Source organism: Brienomyrus brachyistius, chromosome 23, assembly GCF_023856365.1.
Source record: "Brienomyrus brachyistius isolate T26 chromosome 23, BBRACH_0.4, whole genome shotgun sequence".
In the NCBI taxonomy this organism is placed as follows: Eukaryota; Metazoa; Chordata; class Actinopteri; order Osteoglossiformes; family Mormyridae; genus Brienomyrus; species Brienomyrus brachyistius.
Genome location: NC_064555.1, coordinates 9,511,645 through 9,529,343, shown reverse-complemented (window position 1 = coordinate 9,529,343; position 17,699 = coordinate 9,511,645). Strand labels below are relative to the sequence as shown.

Below are 17,699 nucleotides of genomic sequence, written 5' to 3'. Positions count from 1 at the left end.
GCCGACTGGAGAGTGGAGGAACCGCCGCAGTGTGGCCCGGCTTAACGAGAACCTCTGGGTGCTACAGGGGCCCGAAGGGGCTCCGTCGGGGCCCTCGGCAGCCCGCAGCAGGAGCTCGGTCCCCCTGGATCAAAAAGATAGAAGATTCGCCTTAATGTGAAGACAGCTGATCCTACGACTCCGTCGGGAGATTAAATAAGACCTCAAGGTAGAACTCATGTTCCCAGATACGAGACTGCAAGAAGCCACCTGGCCTGCGTTCCAAGGTTCTTCGAGAGACAGTCTACTAGGGTTTCCTGAAGGAATCACAGGTCATAATCTTTCATGTTCAAGAATTCCTATAGATGATTATCACATAAGTAGAAGGTGTGAGCATGTATGTTTTAAAAAATGAAAAAAGTGCTCAAATAGGAGTAACAAACGCATCAGAGATGTTGGAGTGAGTTTGGCCAACTCTGTAAGTTTTAATTCTCAATACAAAAAAAAAACTGATTGTAAGAAAAATTAAGTTCAGGGATTTTTTTTGTCCATAAAGTCATGGCATTGATTTAGCGCCGGAGCATTATGTACCCTACTAGGCTTTTTGGATTATTATTATTATTGTTTTTTTTTTTTTTTATGAAAACAGCAGTAGATTGAACAAATCAATATAGTCATATGTAGAAATGCAATGTGGACGGCTGGTACCCAGGCTTTTGAGTATATTGCTGAAATAGATCGCATATAAAGTATCTATTTGTGGAAATACCCTTCCAGGATCCTGAAGTGGGGCCTTTGATCCAGGCATAGTGCGGCTGAAACCGGATCCCGGCACATGCCGTTGTGGAAAAGCTGCGTCTGGATGGATACAGGAGAAGCATCCTGACAACGTCAACAGCTCCTGGCCGTATTCCGAGATGCCAGACTCGCCGAGTCGCAGTTACCCACGGTGTTCCCTGTCTTCCAGATGGGCCCGGCATCCCAACCCTCCCTGTCCCAAAGGGAAGGTTCTAGACCCGTCCCACCGAAAACAACTTAAGCACACTTACGATTAAGTGGTTCAACCACTGCTTAATTACATGTAAGAAGGGGCTGATTTCTCGTTAAGCAAGACTTTCCATTAACGGGCAGTGGATCCAAATTAACGTCAAATTAACGTGAAATACATATTTAGCAGATAAGAGCCGATGTGAATCTGCCTCACTTTTTTCAATCAAATATTTGTGAAGTAGAGCTCATTACCTATCGTAACAGGTTTAATTAACTTTGCTGACCTATTTCGATGTGTGCAGCATGCTCCTGAATTAAATCAGTCGCATGAACATTTTGCATAGTTATCCCAGTATGACACTCGACATTGAAACATCCCAGGCAAGAGATTTTCAACTAAACGACAGAATTAGTACTTATGGCATGTTCAAAAATGTGGATCGATGCAAGGTTCTGAAGCAGTTTGCCTTTTAGATTTATTATTATAGATTAAAAGGAGTCCAATTTACATGAAAGATAAAACAAGAACACCTCGTATTTAGCATTTAAAATTAGCTGAAAGTAAAACTATAGAGTAAAAAAAATGAACATTATGTATAACTTCAACCTTCTCCATAAGAGAACCCCTTCCGAAAAAAAGACTAAAAAGATAATCTGTATAAATCTGCTTAATTATGCCATTTGAAATGAGGAGGTGGGTAACTTTGCATTGTGGGTAACCTGCAATTTTAGCCGTGCCCGCGATTCTAAAGACCTTCAGAAATGAGTGCCTGTCACAGGTATCTGAGCTGTAACGCATGCGACCTATAAATGTTAATGTTAATGACAAACTTTGTGCCAAAGCGACCAAGGTGAGTCTCGTCGGTTAGTGTGCGTGTGTGTTTGTGTGTGTGCGTGTGTGCGCGCGCGCACGCAGATTATGTTTATATGATTTTGCGGGAACTAAATGTCTCTCACAATGTGATAAAAGCTTTTTATTTTGAAATTGTAGGGACCATTTTTCAGGAAGCTGCGTAAAATGTAAGTAAAAACTGAATGCACTGATTGGCAAATCAAATAAACCCATATTTAATTGAAAATTGAACAGAGACAACATATCAAATGTTGAAGCTTGCGAATTTTTGTTTTATGACAACTACATGCTCACTTGCGATGCCAGCAGCACATTTAAAAAAATTTGGGACAAGGGCAGCAAAAAATTGGAAAAGTTGTGTGATGCTAAGACAAAACACCTGGTTGAACAATAATTAGGTTAATTGGAAACAGGTCAGCAAGATGACTGGGTATAAAAAGAGTCTCCTAGGGAGGCAGAGTCTCTGTGCAGTGAAGATGGGGAGAGGGTCAGCACTGTGTGAAAGACTGTGTGGGCAAATAGTACAACAATTTAAGAATAATGATCCTCAACGTAATATTACAAAGAATTTGGAAATTTCATCATCTGTTCTGTTGGTAGATATCATTAAAAGATTTAGACAATCTGGTAAAATCCCAGCACGCAAGAAACACGACCGAAAACCAATATCGTATATTCATGGTCCTCAGGCGGCACTGCATTAAAAACGGTTACAATTTCATAGTGGAAACCACTGCATGGGCTCAGGAACACTTCCAAAAACCATTGTCTGTGGACACAGCTCGTCGCTACATCCACAAACGCAGGATGAAACTCTCCCATGCGAAGAAGAAACCACATCTAACTGACTTCTCTGGGTCTGAGCGCATTTAAGATAGACTGAGGCGAAATGGAAAACTGTCCTGTGGTCTGACGAATCAAAATTTCAGATTATTTTTGGAAATCATGGACGCCACTTCCTGCGGGCTAAAGGGGAGAGGGACCATCCAGCTTCAGACAGGTCAAAAGCCAGCATCCGTGATGGTGTGGGGCTGCATTACTGCCCATGGTTTGGGTAGCTTGCACACCTGGGAAGGCTCCATTAATGCTGAGTGATATATACAGGTTTTGGAGCAACTTATGCTGCCACCTAGACAAGGTCTTTTTTGTAGAGAAGGCCTTGTATACTTCAGAAAGATAATGCGAAGCCGCATTCTGTGCATATTACACCAGCATGGCTCCATAGCTGTCCGGACCTGTCACCCATGGAAGGCATCATAAAAACAAAAAATACCACCAAGGAGACCCCAAACTGAGGAGCAGCTGAAATCCTATATCAGGCAAGAATGGCACGACATTTAACTCTCCAAACTCCAGCAACTCGTCTTCCCAGTTCTGCATCATTTCATTCTGTGTTTATTGACATGTTTCTCAGCGTCGCACCTTTTTTGGAAACGGGGTTGTAAATCAAGGGTCAAATGTCCCCACAATATGACAAAAACCAGTTATTTTGAGGTTGTGGGGACGTTTGTGTCGGTGTGGCTTCCTGTCTGTTCCCCACCCTTAACTTCCACCCGGCTGCTTGTTCAGCATTCAGTGGGACGACCCCCTTCAATCACAGCGCCAGCCTGCCACGCGACCACCCCTCCCCGCGCAGGGCGGCCCCCACCGGGCTGCGTCCATCACCTCCCATCTGGGTGACGGAGCTGTGTGACCGAGAGGGCGTGGGGGGGGGGGTGAGAGAGCATCCCTGGTCCTCATTACAGCAATTCCAGCCCAGGCACAGAGAGAGGTGGTGTGAGCGAGACTGCATATGATCAGCCTCGCCGTCCACCCAGCTGGTGGGGGCTCATTCCAATTGTTACCCCCCCCCCTCCAGCCTTTTATTCAGCACCAAGCCTCCCTTCTTTCTGACACGTGAGACGGAGCTACTGTTAATTAACGTAATCGTCCTTTCGTCTTCTCTAACCACTTCCATGTGTGCAACCAGCGATGCAACCTTCAGAAAAAATAAAAAACTAACAAAGAATGCAACACTGAGAGAAACCCTTTGGGCTGATCTAATTTTCACAAAGCCCCCCCCCCCGCCCCTTGGAGATATTTCTCCAGAAGCGCATTGAGAGTGGTCTGCCACTTTTTCCCCTTTTTTCAGTTAGCCGTATTCTCATTTAAAAAAAACACCTAAATGGATTAGTCGTCATGCTTTATTTTGGAAACGGATATATCTGTTTGTAAAAAACAGGGTGAGCAGAGTTGGGGGGGTTCCAAAGCTGACCATTATGAATTATATTTTGCGAGGTGTCTTGAGTTGGTGGTGTCTTGGCTAGAGGCTCTCCACCAGAGAACCTATCATTGATTCTCTTAGAGAGGCGATGTCGCTCGAACCACTGTGGGTAGAGACCCCAAGACACACCGGTGAGATTCGCTCCCCTCGGTGTGCGGAGGTACCCCTCCCAGCTGCGGCACGTGGCTGCAGTGCGTCCAGGAGTTTTCTGGCCAATCGAGAAGATTAATCAAGTGCCGAAGATGAGAGAAAGCAGGTCATGCAGAAAAAGGAAGCGGCCGCAATTAGGGGGACGGTGAGGTGGCCACAGATGTCCAGGATCCCACGCTGTTCCGGGACACCCCCCTCTCCCCCTTCGGGAGAGGCCGGGTTCTCCTTGACGACACATTCCATGCGTAGCGACCCCTATCATTTGCTAACCCCCTGCTGGTATTTGTTTAGTTTCCTTTCGCCATTTGGCTATTTTGCCCTACGACATGGAAAGGCAAACTGCAGCGTGCACCTTCGCCGGATGCCAGCATCTGCGCAGACGTGCTGGACCCCCAGTGAAGGAGCAGGACACCAAAGAACGACCCATGACCTCTGCGCAAAAGGACCAAATGAGCGTCTGGTGCCAAAACGGGATAAGGGAGTTAGGCTAATGGGTCGTGCCACATGGATCTGCTGGAAAGCTCGCAAGTGCAATGAAAGGTTTAACTCAGTCATCTTGCTGGGTATCTGAACTGCTCTGAAAGCCGACATGAAACTTCCAGCAGGTCTAATTAAAGAGAGGCACAATGACGTGGGGAGGAGAACAGTCTCTGCCCGCTAATGCTGCTTATGCTCCATCCCACTGACATGCTGAATTAAGGAAGAAAAATGCCCCTTCATTACGGTCGTACACTGACTCTGAGATTAATCCTCACGGTAAAAATAAATCTGTCTCGCGCTGGAGTGTCTCGGGTGAGAGGGCCTCTGCTGGACCTCATATTGTAAATGCACCATCTCACATATCAGCCCGAGAAACCCCTGCCCGAGTTTTAAGCGGTGCACTCGGCTTTGACGCTGCCTGCCTGAGACTACCACCACCGGGGACACTGAATTATCCTTTCAAATGGCCCCCACACATATTTCAGTAACCCCATCCTTTGCCAAAGAAGTTCCATGCAGACTTGTGCTTATCTTGGCCCAGTTACGGTTGTCCTGGGCATAACAGTGGTCACAATAAGCCTGGTATGCTGAAGGAAGACAGCTTTTTAGAATAAAGGTGATCATTCCTGTCGGCACACTTCCTGCCAGTGCACTTCTTGTCCTTCATGCCCACGTAATTCTTGCTGCCGTGCTTCCTGCCAGTGCACTTCCTGTCGACACACTTCCTGCTGGTGCACTTCCTGTCAGGGCATTTCCTGTCAGTGCACTTCCTGCCTGTGTAATTCTTGCCGGCGCACTTCCTGCCAGTACACTTCCTGTCAGGGCACTTCCTGCCAGTGCACTTACCCTTCTTGCCCACGTAATTCTTGCTGACACACTTCCTGCCAGTGCACTTCCTGTCGGCGTACTTCCTGCCAGTGCACTTCCTGCTAATCCATTTCCTGTGAGATATTGCAATGTGAGGCCCTTCATCCAGCCTCCTGCAGCGCTAATGAAAGCTGCGATTGCACGGAGGAGCCCTAGGATGTTTCTCAGTATGTGTACTTGACCGTTCCAGTACTAAGAACAGCAGTACAGAGGATGATAAAAATCCCTGGATGTCGTTTTTGCCCACCCCAAATATCAAGGATACATTAGTTGCATCCTTGCCAGATGAGACCAATCCCATTACTTACTGCACCCCAAGCTCATTCTCGGGACGCAAGTTAAGAAGAGCGCTCTTGTGAAGACCACAAGTACAAACTTCGTGCTCATTGTGGAGGGAGTGCTGGGATCACCCTGTGGGGGGAGGAGAGAGGCGGCGAAAGAGCCACTTACTGGCTGACAAACTGCAGCTCGTCCGGGGGACTCTCTGAGAAACGTGCGGGGCCCGGGGCCAGGGAATGAGCACTCACTCACTCACTCACTCACTCAAGCCGGCAAACGGGCGACGGTTGTGCCCCCCAGGGCGGAAGTTGCTGACCAAGATGTTCAGCTGCACTGTCATCCTCAGCTCTCCTCCTGCCGCTCAGTTAACCCCCTTTGAGTCGCCTGCACTTTGTTTAGAAGGCAGTGCCTTCGGGGGCGCGGTGTGGGGGGGGGTGGGGGGAGTGTTCAGCCCCGTCTCCCCGCCCCTCCGGACCACTGTTGTGAGGAGACAAACCCTGTAATTGCCTCATGAAGGAGCTGGGTGACGGCTGAGACCCTCTTAAGCTCATGATCCTCCAACCCCATCCCGGTCTCAGCCGGGCGGCCCCCCCCCACCCCCCCCAAGAGAACACACTATCTGTTTCTTAATTTAACGCTTCATTTGTGATCGCTGTCAGACTAACTGTGTGTGTGCGTGTGCACGCCGCATGTGTATATATGTTGGGGGGGGGGATGTTTGTATCCCCAGTCTCTGTCTCCTACCCAGACACAAAGAATGTCCCCATGTGGAACCGAGGGCCCCACTCCGCAGGGTCCGAGATGCCACATAATTTGAAAATCATTAACTGCGGGGACGGCCCATTCGTTTCTGACGGGGTGACGGGCTCTCGCTCACGGGGGCCTTGGACAGTAATAAGCCTATTTGTTTTGTCAGACTGGCAATATGGTGTTAAAGTTGATTTGTGTTTTAACATCTGGTGCTCGTTCCCTGCTCCTCCTATTCCAAACTTTCAACGAGATTATAAAAGAATGAATAATATTGTAAGGACACTAAAACACCATCCTTCTGCTTAAAGTCATGGGGTATTAGAAAACGCAATAGGCATGTTACCATAATGTAAAGACAATGAATCTCACGGTGTAATTCGTAAGACGCCTTGAATTTTAAACATGCTGGAATCTTCCTTTCAAATTAATGACGCGCAGAGACTTTTCTGCGACTGGTTTGCTCTTTTCTTGGTAGTCTTTTTTTTGATAATTAGCGTAATCTATTATGCGACGGGCGTCATCTCGCCGCACAGCTGCTTGTAGACACAAAGGGCTGGCTGAGCGAGAGGCCTGTTGTCCCACACCGCTCTATAGCAGGGATCAATTAATTAACACCGCGACGATCCGGCCGACTGCAATTACTGATTAGCTCCTGGCTTCTTTAAAGATGCCCTGGGTGTTTTAACAGCATGACCGGTCCCTGTCGGTACGGCGTCGCGTTCCCGGCCTCTTCGACTGACATTTCGGAAGTAATATACTCCCCAAACATGTTCTGGGCTCTGATTCTCAGTGCAGTTAAAAAAAAAATGACTCTTTGAAGAGGAAGTGTTTCCCTTCCCAGGGATCCTCGAGTTGCCCTAGATCCACAGCAGTGGAGATGTTGTTTGGGTATATTATAAAGTACATATTCCCAGATGACTCAGACCAAACCGGGGAGCTGAGCACTGTAGCTGTGGCCCTCCCAGGCTGCGGCCCCCAGATCCGGACCCGCAGTCACTGTTTCTCTGCACCGTGGCCTCTCGGCTCGGAGTGCATAATCTGGGCAGGTGTGCAGTAATACCACCGCACCGCGCAGACCCATCGCGGGCTGCCCTACCCATTTCATTAACCGCGTGGAAATCGAGAGAGTGGGGAGGGGGGCAATGAGACGATATTAACCTCATGAAAATGGGCTCTTATCTCCTTCAATGGGCTGAAGTGGTGGAAACAATCCAGGCTGATAGAAGGTCTGCCTGAGAGAACATTATAATGAGCCCGATTGGGCTGGAGGACCATTACTGACACCAAGACCTGCAGCGTGCAATGGAGAAGTATACTCAAGCCTTCACTTGGCGCACACTCATAGTGATGATAACAATAATGACGATAGATAGATAGACAGATAGATAGATAGATAGATAGATAGATAGATAGATGATAGATAGATAGATAGATAGATAGATAGATGAATGAATAAAACTTTTTTCAAAGTGAAATACAGTGAAAAGTTTCCAAATTTGAATACCTTAAAAATGTACTACACTCTGCATTACTATTGTAGATTTAAAATAAAATTATTCTATTAATTACCTAACTATAGCTTTGTAATACAGTTATTTTTATCAGTTTATTTATTCAGCTTAACACAGATTTATTTCAGTGCTACCTGGACTCGCTATAAAAGTGTTGTAGCGCCCTCTTGTGGACACAATTGTTTCCTGCAAGATGGACACGATCAGTCCCTTGCGAGTTTCTTATAATTGTGATACATGATGAGAATGCGAATAGAGTATTTGTTTTTAGATAAAATATTTAGATACTCCTTTATATAAAAATATTAGCAGTGAAGATATTTTCTTAATAATAATATATGTCGAAGGTCTTAGTAAGTAGGTCACGTTTAGTTACCTGAAAATCGCTCGAAGTCCAGTATATAACCAGACTCCAGCAGTGACATGCCATCTGTTCAAAGGTGAAAATCAGATACATTTTGCATCTTTTTTTTTTTTTTTAAAAAAAAAAAAAAGCTGTGAGCTGTGAAAGTCACACCAGCGACTGCAGGACCGCAGAGGTTTTTACGGTGAAAGATGAGGAGGTGTTGTGCAGATGAACGTGCAGCCACACAAAACCCAAAGGCAGCCTCAGAGAAAACACGGCGCGTTTTTGATTAGGAAACTCTCGTTTTGGAATCCCCTTCAGTCTGTGCAGTGAATTACCTGTTAGCATTCCCCTGTGCTCGGTTGGGGGGGGCTTCTGTAGCGTGACCCAGAATCCCAGTACTGAAGTGCACCATAGGGCATGTGAGAGCAGATGCCAGATCTTAAACATGCTGAGGATCTCACTACTTGAGGTGTACCTGCAGCATCGCCCTGCTCTTGCTAAGGATTTTTCTGCCCGCCTCAGCTCATACCTTGTTCGACTGTCTACTCATTCGCTTTCTCAGCCGCCTCAATCTAATTTTGCAAGCCTTACGTACCCAACCAAAGAGCACTTCTCACCTCGCTGGCTCCCGTGCTTATTTCCAGACCCCTAGAGGCAATTTGGTACTTTACAGTAGAGGGCGCCAGCTGCCCTTCGTCTCCTGCTTCTTTGACATTAATTTAAATTTCACCCCCTCCGACAAATTTATTCCAATTTTAAACCTTTAGATGAATGAGAGGAATGAAGCCAGACTCGCATAAATGTGACAGAGCCGCTTTTATCAAAACGAGGGTGGATCCTTGTTATTATGTGGCAATAAAGGATATTCAATAATAAATGATCCCTTATTTGCTTTTCCTGTGAGTGCTGTATAGTAGATCCCATTGGATCAAGTTGTACTAGTAGCCTTTGCAGAACAACTGGTCCGCTACCTGGAGGATTACAGGCCCTATCGCCGCGGTTAGACGCTAACACACTTCGTGTAACTCACCGATCTGGTGGGATTTCAGGAACTCAGCCATTAAGTCCATCCCCACACCGAGGATGTGCCCGGCACAGGCTGTCACACGCATGAAGGAGGACAGCAGATCTATTTAAGGCAGCTCATATGCATTTATCTCAGTAGGTGAGCGCTCCTCGCGCCCCTTAAAGAAGCTGACACTTATGACAGAATCTGATGCGGTGTCCCCATTGTCACCAAGCTGGCAATGCAGCCGTGTGATAGCCACTTCAAAGACGCGATATGGAACTCAGGCCCCTAAACTGAGATGTGTGTGGGCTGGCCCGATACTCAGAAACAAATTAGTCCACCACATCTAATCTAAGTATCCCCCCGTTTTTGCTGCTGATATTGCTAGATACAGATCTCACTTTCCATCTCTGTTACTGGCAGCCACGCTTGTTATCATTTTTAAATTAATCACGGACTTGGAAGCGAAAGATTTATATAGATGTAAAATGACGCTAAATGACATATGAATGTCAGGAACATACTACTGAAAATAGTACTGGGGACGGCAGCAAAGGGTTAACTAGCGAGTCCTGTGTGTCTGCGCCCAGATGCAATGGCAGAGATATTAAACTGTCAATGCCGCAGCTTCCCACCATCCCTCCTAGCCTGTCACCTTCTTTTAGAGGACTGAGGAGCAGAAGAATGAGTTGATCAGAGACCTGACGCATATTTCCTCCCAGTCACTGTTACTCAGTAATATTAAACCCATCCGTCAGTTTGAACATCAGGTCAGCGGTTGGACGCAATTAAGTTTCCCAGTTTACTTTGTAACGCCAGAGACCAAATGCGCGATTCAGTGCATCTTTGGAGGGGGGGGGCATCCAGTCAAATATATTCACGCAGAAACTTCCAGCAGAGCCCTAGCAACATGCTAAAAACTGTTATAAGTAGTGCAAAGTTATTTGTTTACAGAAATAATGAAGTGTCCTATAGACTGCGGTAGCAACTACGCCGAGGAGATGGTCCTACACTCTCGGAATATAAGGTCAGGTTTAATTGTGCATGCTTGTATAGTAGGGAAATCATTTTCCCCTGACGTGATGTATGGCTTGCCCGAAATAATTTTAAATTAATCATCAGAATAAAAACAGATGGCCCGAATACCGTGAAACCTATGAGTTTCACGGGAATGACGTCTTTCCGATTTACTTGTCTTGAAGATTGCGTGCAAAGATTAACACAAACTACACACAAAGACTGGATGAAGACATTTATGTGATGAGAATAATATTGGAGTGAAGTGCGTTCCACCAAATGCAGGGTCCTCCGCCTGGTCCCGGGCGTTATGTAGGTCTAGGTTTTATATAACGCTGGAAAGACACCACGCTACTTTGACCCAATCAAATGGGAGGAAAGTAAGCAGGGTGAGAGAGCCATCTACCTTTGCAGGTTCAACCTATATGCAGAACACTGGCAAGACAGCTGTCCGTCTCTCTTGGAGAGGATCCCCTGCACCAAAGCATCTTATTTTGATTTTTGTTTTCCAGTAACAACACGGCATTTATTGAAGTTTAATGGAAACAATGTTGAAGTTCTCACACGTCCTTCTGTTGTGTCTTAGTTTGAACTGGCACTGCTGCGCTCATTCCAGCAAACGCAGCATCTATATGAAGGTCCTGGGATTAGTGGCACCTGGAGAAGATCGGCTACACGAGGAGGCTTTTCGCTCGTTACTCTCAGTATTGGAGAAGCGTGTGCAATGCCCCGGTGTGTCGTGTGAAAAGGTAATTTTTTTTCTTCGCTTCATCTGCCTTAAAAGAAGGTCGAGGTCCAACATGTATCTGCAAGCTGTATACAGCGATTCCGCTGTTTACTATTCAGCCTATTTTTATATGTTCTTTTAAGGAAACTTTTTTTGTTTTGCAGTAAATCATCAAAAATAATTTAAAACTAAAATTACTTGAAGTAGGCTACATACTATATAGTGACACTATTTCAGGCTGTATGTATATAAACGTAAACTGACATTTCCCTTAAGTTTTATCGTTTCTGAGCGCTAGGTAAATTGGCAACGAATAAAAAAACGTTTTCGAAAATCTACATTGTAGTGTCAGTAATGCTTTGCCTTCATTACCAAACTTCTATAAGCGTGATACGGGTTAGTGCGTGTTTCTATGGATTTGAATTTGAATGCGTGTGTGGTCAATTGACAGAATTTGTACGCTTAAAATAACTTATAAATGCTTTAATATTTTAAAATATGATTTAAATATAATTTTAAGACTTGAACACTTTATGTGCAAAATCAGCCTCTTCCTTTTTCTGACGATAACTAATTGTCAGCGCGTCCCCCCATTCCACCCCGGGCTGTTCATTAAATCGCTCTGAAATGTCCAGACTATGCTTTGCTTGAACACGGAATATTAACAATAATAAAAAGAAATGTCCTTTTTATCTGTAGAGACGGCAGGACTGAAAGCTTAGCTCAGCAGGACGGCTTTAACATTGTTCTGCATCATAAACAGTGGTCTCCTTATTTTTTATTTTTATACATTAGCTGGAGGTTTTACTCAAAGTAGTTTAATAGTTTTTTTTTCTGATTTATAAATAGTGCTTCACTGGGACAAACCATGCTCAAGGGCACAGTAACATGCTCTTCCGTGACCCTTGATATGCCAACCTTACGAGTCCGTATCATTAACCACAGCGCCACCTGCTGGCCCTACTGTGCGACTCTCAGTGTGTACTCTCTGGCTGTCCACAGTGCATCTCTGTGCAGGACGTGAGCCAGCTCACTGGGGGATCCCCGACAGCCAGTGGCTTGTCGATGGAGGACTTTTTCAAGGTGGCTGCTGGGTTGTGTCTGTACCTCAGCGATCCCCTCGAGACCTGTGGTGCCGTGAAGGACAAGCGCTGGCAGAGAGAGACCGACCAGTTCATCCAGAGCACAGCGGCCCAAGACATCCAAGGAGACGATTTTATTAATGGGACTACGGGACTCGATCATGTTCTCCTTGGAATTGAAAGGCACCTTCGAATAATGGATGGAGAGGTGCGTGGCTAGGCTGACAAGCCGACAGCTAGGATATTTTTTCTTGATTCAGAAGCAGGAATCGCTTGAAGTGATATTTACAGAGATGCCATGTCATTCTCACATACAATAATGAATATTTTTGTAAAAACTGGTATGACGAAGTTCCTCCATTAATGCTGTGATGGTCTTTTAGCACTGTCTCACAGTTAGGGACATCCTGAAGGCAAACGGCTTGGCTACAGATCACACGCACGAAATGGACGCCATCTTTGGGGCGATCCTTTACCACATCCTGCTGGGCGACTGCGTGACCGCCCATTTGCTGCCCAAGCCTGACTACTTCCTGGATTTTCTCTTCAGTCGATTTAGCTCCGGAGACATGACAGTGCATGGTATGTCAACAGAGGGGTACAGCGGGCAGCCATTTTGATCTCCTTTTGAGTTGTAACCACTCAGTCTTGATGTCTGTGCACCTTGACGTCTGGGTTCCGGTTTATTCTTATTGTAGTATTCTTCATGTATAGCAGGTGCTAATGAAGGCTAGTTTAACGTAGCTGGGTAATTCACCAAAACAGATCAAGTATTGCCAGTTCAAAGAACCAGTTAACACTGGAACTGTGAATTAGAATTTGAGTCCAGCTCGCTGATCCGTACTGCTACTGGTCATCCTACCAGGTTTGGAGGATCTCATGTGGTCCCTGAAGGTGGGTGAGACCAACAGAACCCTCAGTAACCACTATGATCACCATCAGCGTCGTCTGGGCCTCACAGACCCTCATCAGGGTAACAGCAGCTGGGACCAGGTGATTAGCTCGGAGCTGGGTAATTAGCAAGTGACGGCGTGGACCGGTACATGTGGTCATTATGGGTCTGAGTCATCGCCATGGCAAGAAGACCACGGCTACGCCTGTCTCTCCTGCATGCAGCCATTGTTTGGGCAGTCTCAGGCCTCTTGTGAAAGATCTGTGTAAATAATTTGGGGGATTGCTTAATACCGTGCAACTGTTTACGTTCGCCGATATGAAGTATGATTCATCATTACAGTAGTGCTAAAACTGTGAAGTACAAAGCTATGACCTCCGTGATTTGTTTTGCTCAGATGCTTTAACAACTACGCTGTCAGTTTAGTCCCTGGACTGTTAGCAATGCAAAGGTGCAACGAATGCTTAGTAAACAGGTTTTGTTTGGCATCATTTATTCAATTATCTCTTTGATGAAAGCAGCATCTTCTATTAATACACAGAGTTTGACTGTAAAATTAGTGTCGCATGGTGCACAGTTGCCAGTGAGAATGAAGTTGTGCTTCACTCCCATTCAGATGTGCTTCACGGCCAGTGAACTCCTGCAGATATACGGCCTGAACGCCACGGGCTTCTCGCGGGCCCAGTTCACACAGCTGAGCCCTGCACTGGTGCAGCAGCTCCTCAGCACTGCCTGTGTGGACAGGGGGCAGCCGACGAGCCCCGGGGCCAAGCTCAGCAAGACAGAGAGTGAGTACCCCCCCTCCCCCCCGCTCTCTCAACCAGTGTATCTGACAGCATGATGGAGACCATCACAAGCTCAGAGAATGTTCAAACTCCACCCACAGAGTTGGAGTGGAATTCAGTGTCACCCTGGAGGTGTGAAGCAGTGGTTCTGTTCATTCCTCAGATGGCTTTTGTGCTCATTTTGGTTCATCTCTCACCTAACTATAGAGATCTTCCCCGACTCTTTAGGTGCTCTTATCCTTCTTAACACGTACCTGGGCCTCATCTCCAGGGTATGTCTACGCCACATTAGCGAACGTGGTGATTTGCCTGGGCGCCATGTTTGGCATCGTGCTCCTGCTCTGCACAGCCTGCACGAACGTCTTCCAGCTCAGCATTCAGTTCTGCATCAGCATGGCTGTGGGGTCCCTAACAGGAGACGCTGTCCTGCACCTCCTGCCTGTGGTGAGCCCCTCGCCTGCCATCAGGGTGCATATCGCCTAGGGCTTAACCATAACAGATACCTCTGATATAGCAGATACCTCTGCTTTGGTAGTCATAGTACAGTAAGAATTATCTTCACTCAGCCACTAGGACCACACAAGTAAGGACAGACTGGTAGAGAGTCTAACTGCAAATCACACATGTATGAGAAACACTTTTGAGAATTAAGGCTATAATATGACATGCTACTTTTATATCTCTCTTTTTCATGCATACGGTCTCATTATGGTGGGAGTCATAATACAAGAAGTATTTGGTACTTAAAACAATTTTGAAATGTAATAGTTTGTAATGTTTTGTAGCCAAATAATGTTGTTGAGGCATGTATGTACTGCAGCAAAAAAAGCATGTTTGAGGGATTTGCTAACTACTGCAATGCATGATGGGTACAATATTTGGAGGCTACTTAAGTTTCATCATCTGCAACTGCTGCAACTGGCATAGGCAGGCCCTAGGCGTGAATTTGGAAAGGAGGGGGAGGCACGGTCCATGTTCGCCCCAAGGCCACCGAGTCCGAGAGCCTCATTTTGTGCCTCATCGTTTTCAGTTCCTGGGTCTCCACACTCACAAGGGGGAGGACAGTGCGGAGCATGACCACGCCGGTGGGGAGACCTCTGACTACACCTTCAAGCTCCTGGTCCTCCTGGCTGGCATCTACTACTTCTACTTAATGGAGACCATTTTCACCCTGGTCACTCACAAAGGCCAGCATGGCCATCGAGGCGTACGTGTTTAACCCCTGCATGCAGCTGCTGGTGTATATTACCTGCATGAATTTTCTTTAAGTGCACATTTAGGTAGGGCTTGACATCCTAGTTTAATAAACAAATCTTGCTTCTAACTGCAAGTCACTGATATAATTCAAAGGAAATGTAGCTTCAAATTTATAATCAATATCAGACATCTAAGAAAATATATCAAGTACAGCTGACATACTTTATTCGATATATAATCTTCTGTTAAATTGCTTGATTTGATGGCGTAGGACGACAGCGATCCGCATCACTGCGACCACGACCGGGTTCTGCAGATGTACCGGGATCAGAAGAAGACCAAGCAGTCCGTCTCGGAAGCAGATCTGGTGAGACCGTCTTTGTGCCTGTGGCCGGCAAACATGCGACCTTTCGAGAGACGGGGCAGGGACTTACCAGTGGAATGAGCATGAACAACCAGACATGAAGGAACGCGGTGAGATGTGGCGTTATTCCTCACAGGTCGACGGAGAAGTCGATGGAAAGCCGCTCACTATTCCAGATCTCCATAGGAGAGGTGAGTCGAGTTTAGGTCACGTCTAAAATATAATAACGGTCATTATATACCTCTGTGGTCCCGAAATGCCTTCATGCACATTAAACAAGGCTTGGTTAAGCATTTTTAGCGCCATGCTACGCTTCTAGCTTAGCTTGTCTGGGTTGCCCCTCACGGAACGCCCTGCGTGGCTTCCCAGAACAGCGGCTGCTCCCGTACATGATCACCATCGGCGACGGGATCCACAACTTCGCCGACGGCCTGGCTATCGGGGCTGCCTTCTCCGTGTCCTGGAGGTCGGGCCTGGCAACGTCGCTGGCTGTGCTCTGCCATGAGCTGCCCCATGAGCTGGGTGAGGCCATCTCACAATCAGTCACATGACATTAGTAAATCAATGAAGCACTGCTTTACTATCTATATCCGCAGTCTGTATTACATAATCCTCACATTTTAATGTTTAATAATCTATATCTACTGCATTTACACTCTATTCATTCTCACCTGAATCTTGATACATTACTACTAAAAGAAACATCTGAGTATTAAGTTCTAATATATTACTGTAATTATTCTGATTTAATGACGTGTACCTGCATCAGCATGGGATCTGTGCAGGTACCGCTCACCGTAACGTGGACGTGCGCGCAGGTCCGGGCCCCTGCTCCTTATCTCGCTCACTTGTGTTCCCAGGTGACTTCGCCATCCTCCTGCACTGCGGCGTTTCCGTGAAGAAGGCTCTGCTGCTCAACCTGGCCAGTGCCATGACCTCCTTCGCTGGCCTCTACATCGCCCTCTCCGTCTCGACGGACCCGACCGCGAAGGACTGGATCGCGGCCGTCACCACCGGTCTCTTCCTTTACGTCGGTCTCGCTGACATGGTAACGCCCCGCTGCTCTCCCGGTCCAGCCCTCCAGTAGAACATTCTATGCGTTTGTCAGTTTTAATGCGTAGAAAGTTTCCCTTTCAGAACATTTTTCACAAAACAGAAAAACTCCCTTCAAAATATTTCAAAAATATATTTGCTGCTGTCAATATATTTGCATGCACACAAATGTAGATCAGTGTTTACTATAGAAGGCATATTAAAACCATATGAAGTGAACTGTGTGTGTGCTCTTGTAAAACACAAGTTTTACACTGTAATACTCGTAAGTCAAGCTTCCAAGAGAGTCAGTATCAATTAAGCTTAATCAGCTTTATTCACGGCATATTAAATGCTAGGCTAAAGATCTCAGCGCCGGTGCTGAATGTTCTGATCCGGCTCTGGCAGCAGGGACTATCCCGGCTTGCTGCCGTAGAGCTGGTCTCTCCATCGCTGGCCAGCTGAGCTCCCCTGCTGACCGCCCCACCCCCCTATCCCCCCCCCCAGCTCCCCTCCATGGTCCATGCCAGCAGCAGCAGGCCCTGGCTGACCTTCCTGCTGCAGAACGTGGGGCTGCTCAGTGGCTGGGGGGTCCTGCTGCTCCTCTCCTTCTACGAGGACAAGATCGACTTCTAGGCCAGCGGCGTCGGGTGCGTTTCGTGAAAATGGCCGCTTTGTGCTGGCCCTCGGCCGGAGATGCCAGTGGCGGAGGCGTGTCCACGTTTTGATTTTTATTTTCTAAACCAAACTGCAAAGCTGGACCCGGCTACAGTGACTGAGTTAATCTGATGCTTTTAGCTTAAGAATTACAGCTACTGAGCATTTTCTTCTGGCTTCACTGGTTTATGGTTTTTATAGCGTTTATCATCATTTGTTCTTGAGTAATGGATCAGAAAACTGATTTAATATTTTTACAGTGGATTTGACCAAATGTTCCTGTAAGAGCCAATTCTGTAAAATGGACCTTTAATATTTAATACCTTTTCAATCTGAAAATGGGGTATATTTCTAAGTTCTTATATGAACACAGTTGTATTTTCATAAATGTTTTCAAAAAGGACGGATTCTTTTCTTGAGTACTTGTCATATACACATTCACAGTCTTTTTTTCATGAATTAGCCC

The 17,699-nt window shown here is 46.4% G+C and overlaps 1 protein-coding gene and 1 long non-coding RNA gene across 3 annotated transcripts; one reads left to right on the top strand and one right to left on the bottom strand.

Moving 5' to 3' along the window:
- The first annotated feature begins 1,964 nt into the window (after positions 1–1,964).
- On the top strand, positions 1,965–17,626 carry slc39a4 (solute carrier family 39 member 4). 2 transcript variants are annotated; one of them, XM_048993686.1, is made up of 13 exons: positions 1,965–1,989; positions 11,084–11,246; positions 12,227–12,514; positions 12,690–12,888; positions 13,172–13,299; positions 13,815–13,986; positions 14,255–14,427; positions 15,014–15,190; positions 15,452–15,547; positions 15,681–15,735; positions 15,914–16,066; positions 16,405–16,592; positions 17,084–17,626. In XM_048993686.1, exons 2-13 carry the CDS (start codon positions 11,130–11,132, stop codon positions 17,210–17,212), a joined length of 1,875 nt encoding a protein of 624 aa, XP_048849643.1. In that variant the 5' UTR covers positions 1,965–1,989; positions 11,084–11,129; the 3' UTR covers positions 17,213–17,626. The 2 variants fall into 2 exon arrangements, with proteins under 2 accessions (XP_048849643.1, XP_048849644.1); XM_048993687.1 differs by lacking the exons at positions 1,965–1,989; positions 11,084–11,246; positions 12,227–12,514; positions 12,690–12,888 and having other exon boundaries at positions 13,088–13,200.
- LOC125719154 (uncharacterized) lies at positions 14,346–15,780 on the bottom strand. Its single transcript, XR_007385023.1, has 3 exons — positions 15,615–15,780; positions 15,403–15,490; positions 14,346–14,468 (listed from the first exon to the last, which is right to left on the bottom strand). It is a non-coding gene; the product is annotated as an uncharacterized LOC125719154 (long non-coding RNA).
- Positions 17,627–17,699: the final 73 nt, after the last annotated feature.

Coding starts and splice junctions, on each gene's coding strand:
- slc39a4 (XM_048993686.1), top strand. CDS start 11,130: ATGAAGGTCCTGGGATTAGTGGCACCTGGAGAAGATCGGCTACACGAG. Junction 14,428..15,013: donor TCCTGCACCTCCTGCCTGTG/GTGAGCCCCTCG, acceptor CATCGTTTTCAG/TTCCTGGGTCTCCACACTCA. Junction 15,736..15,913: donor TCCAGATCTCCATAGGAGAG/GTGAGTCGAGTT, acceptor GTGGCTTCCCAG/AACAGCGGCTGCTCCCGTAC.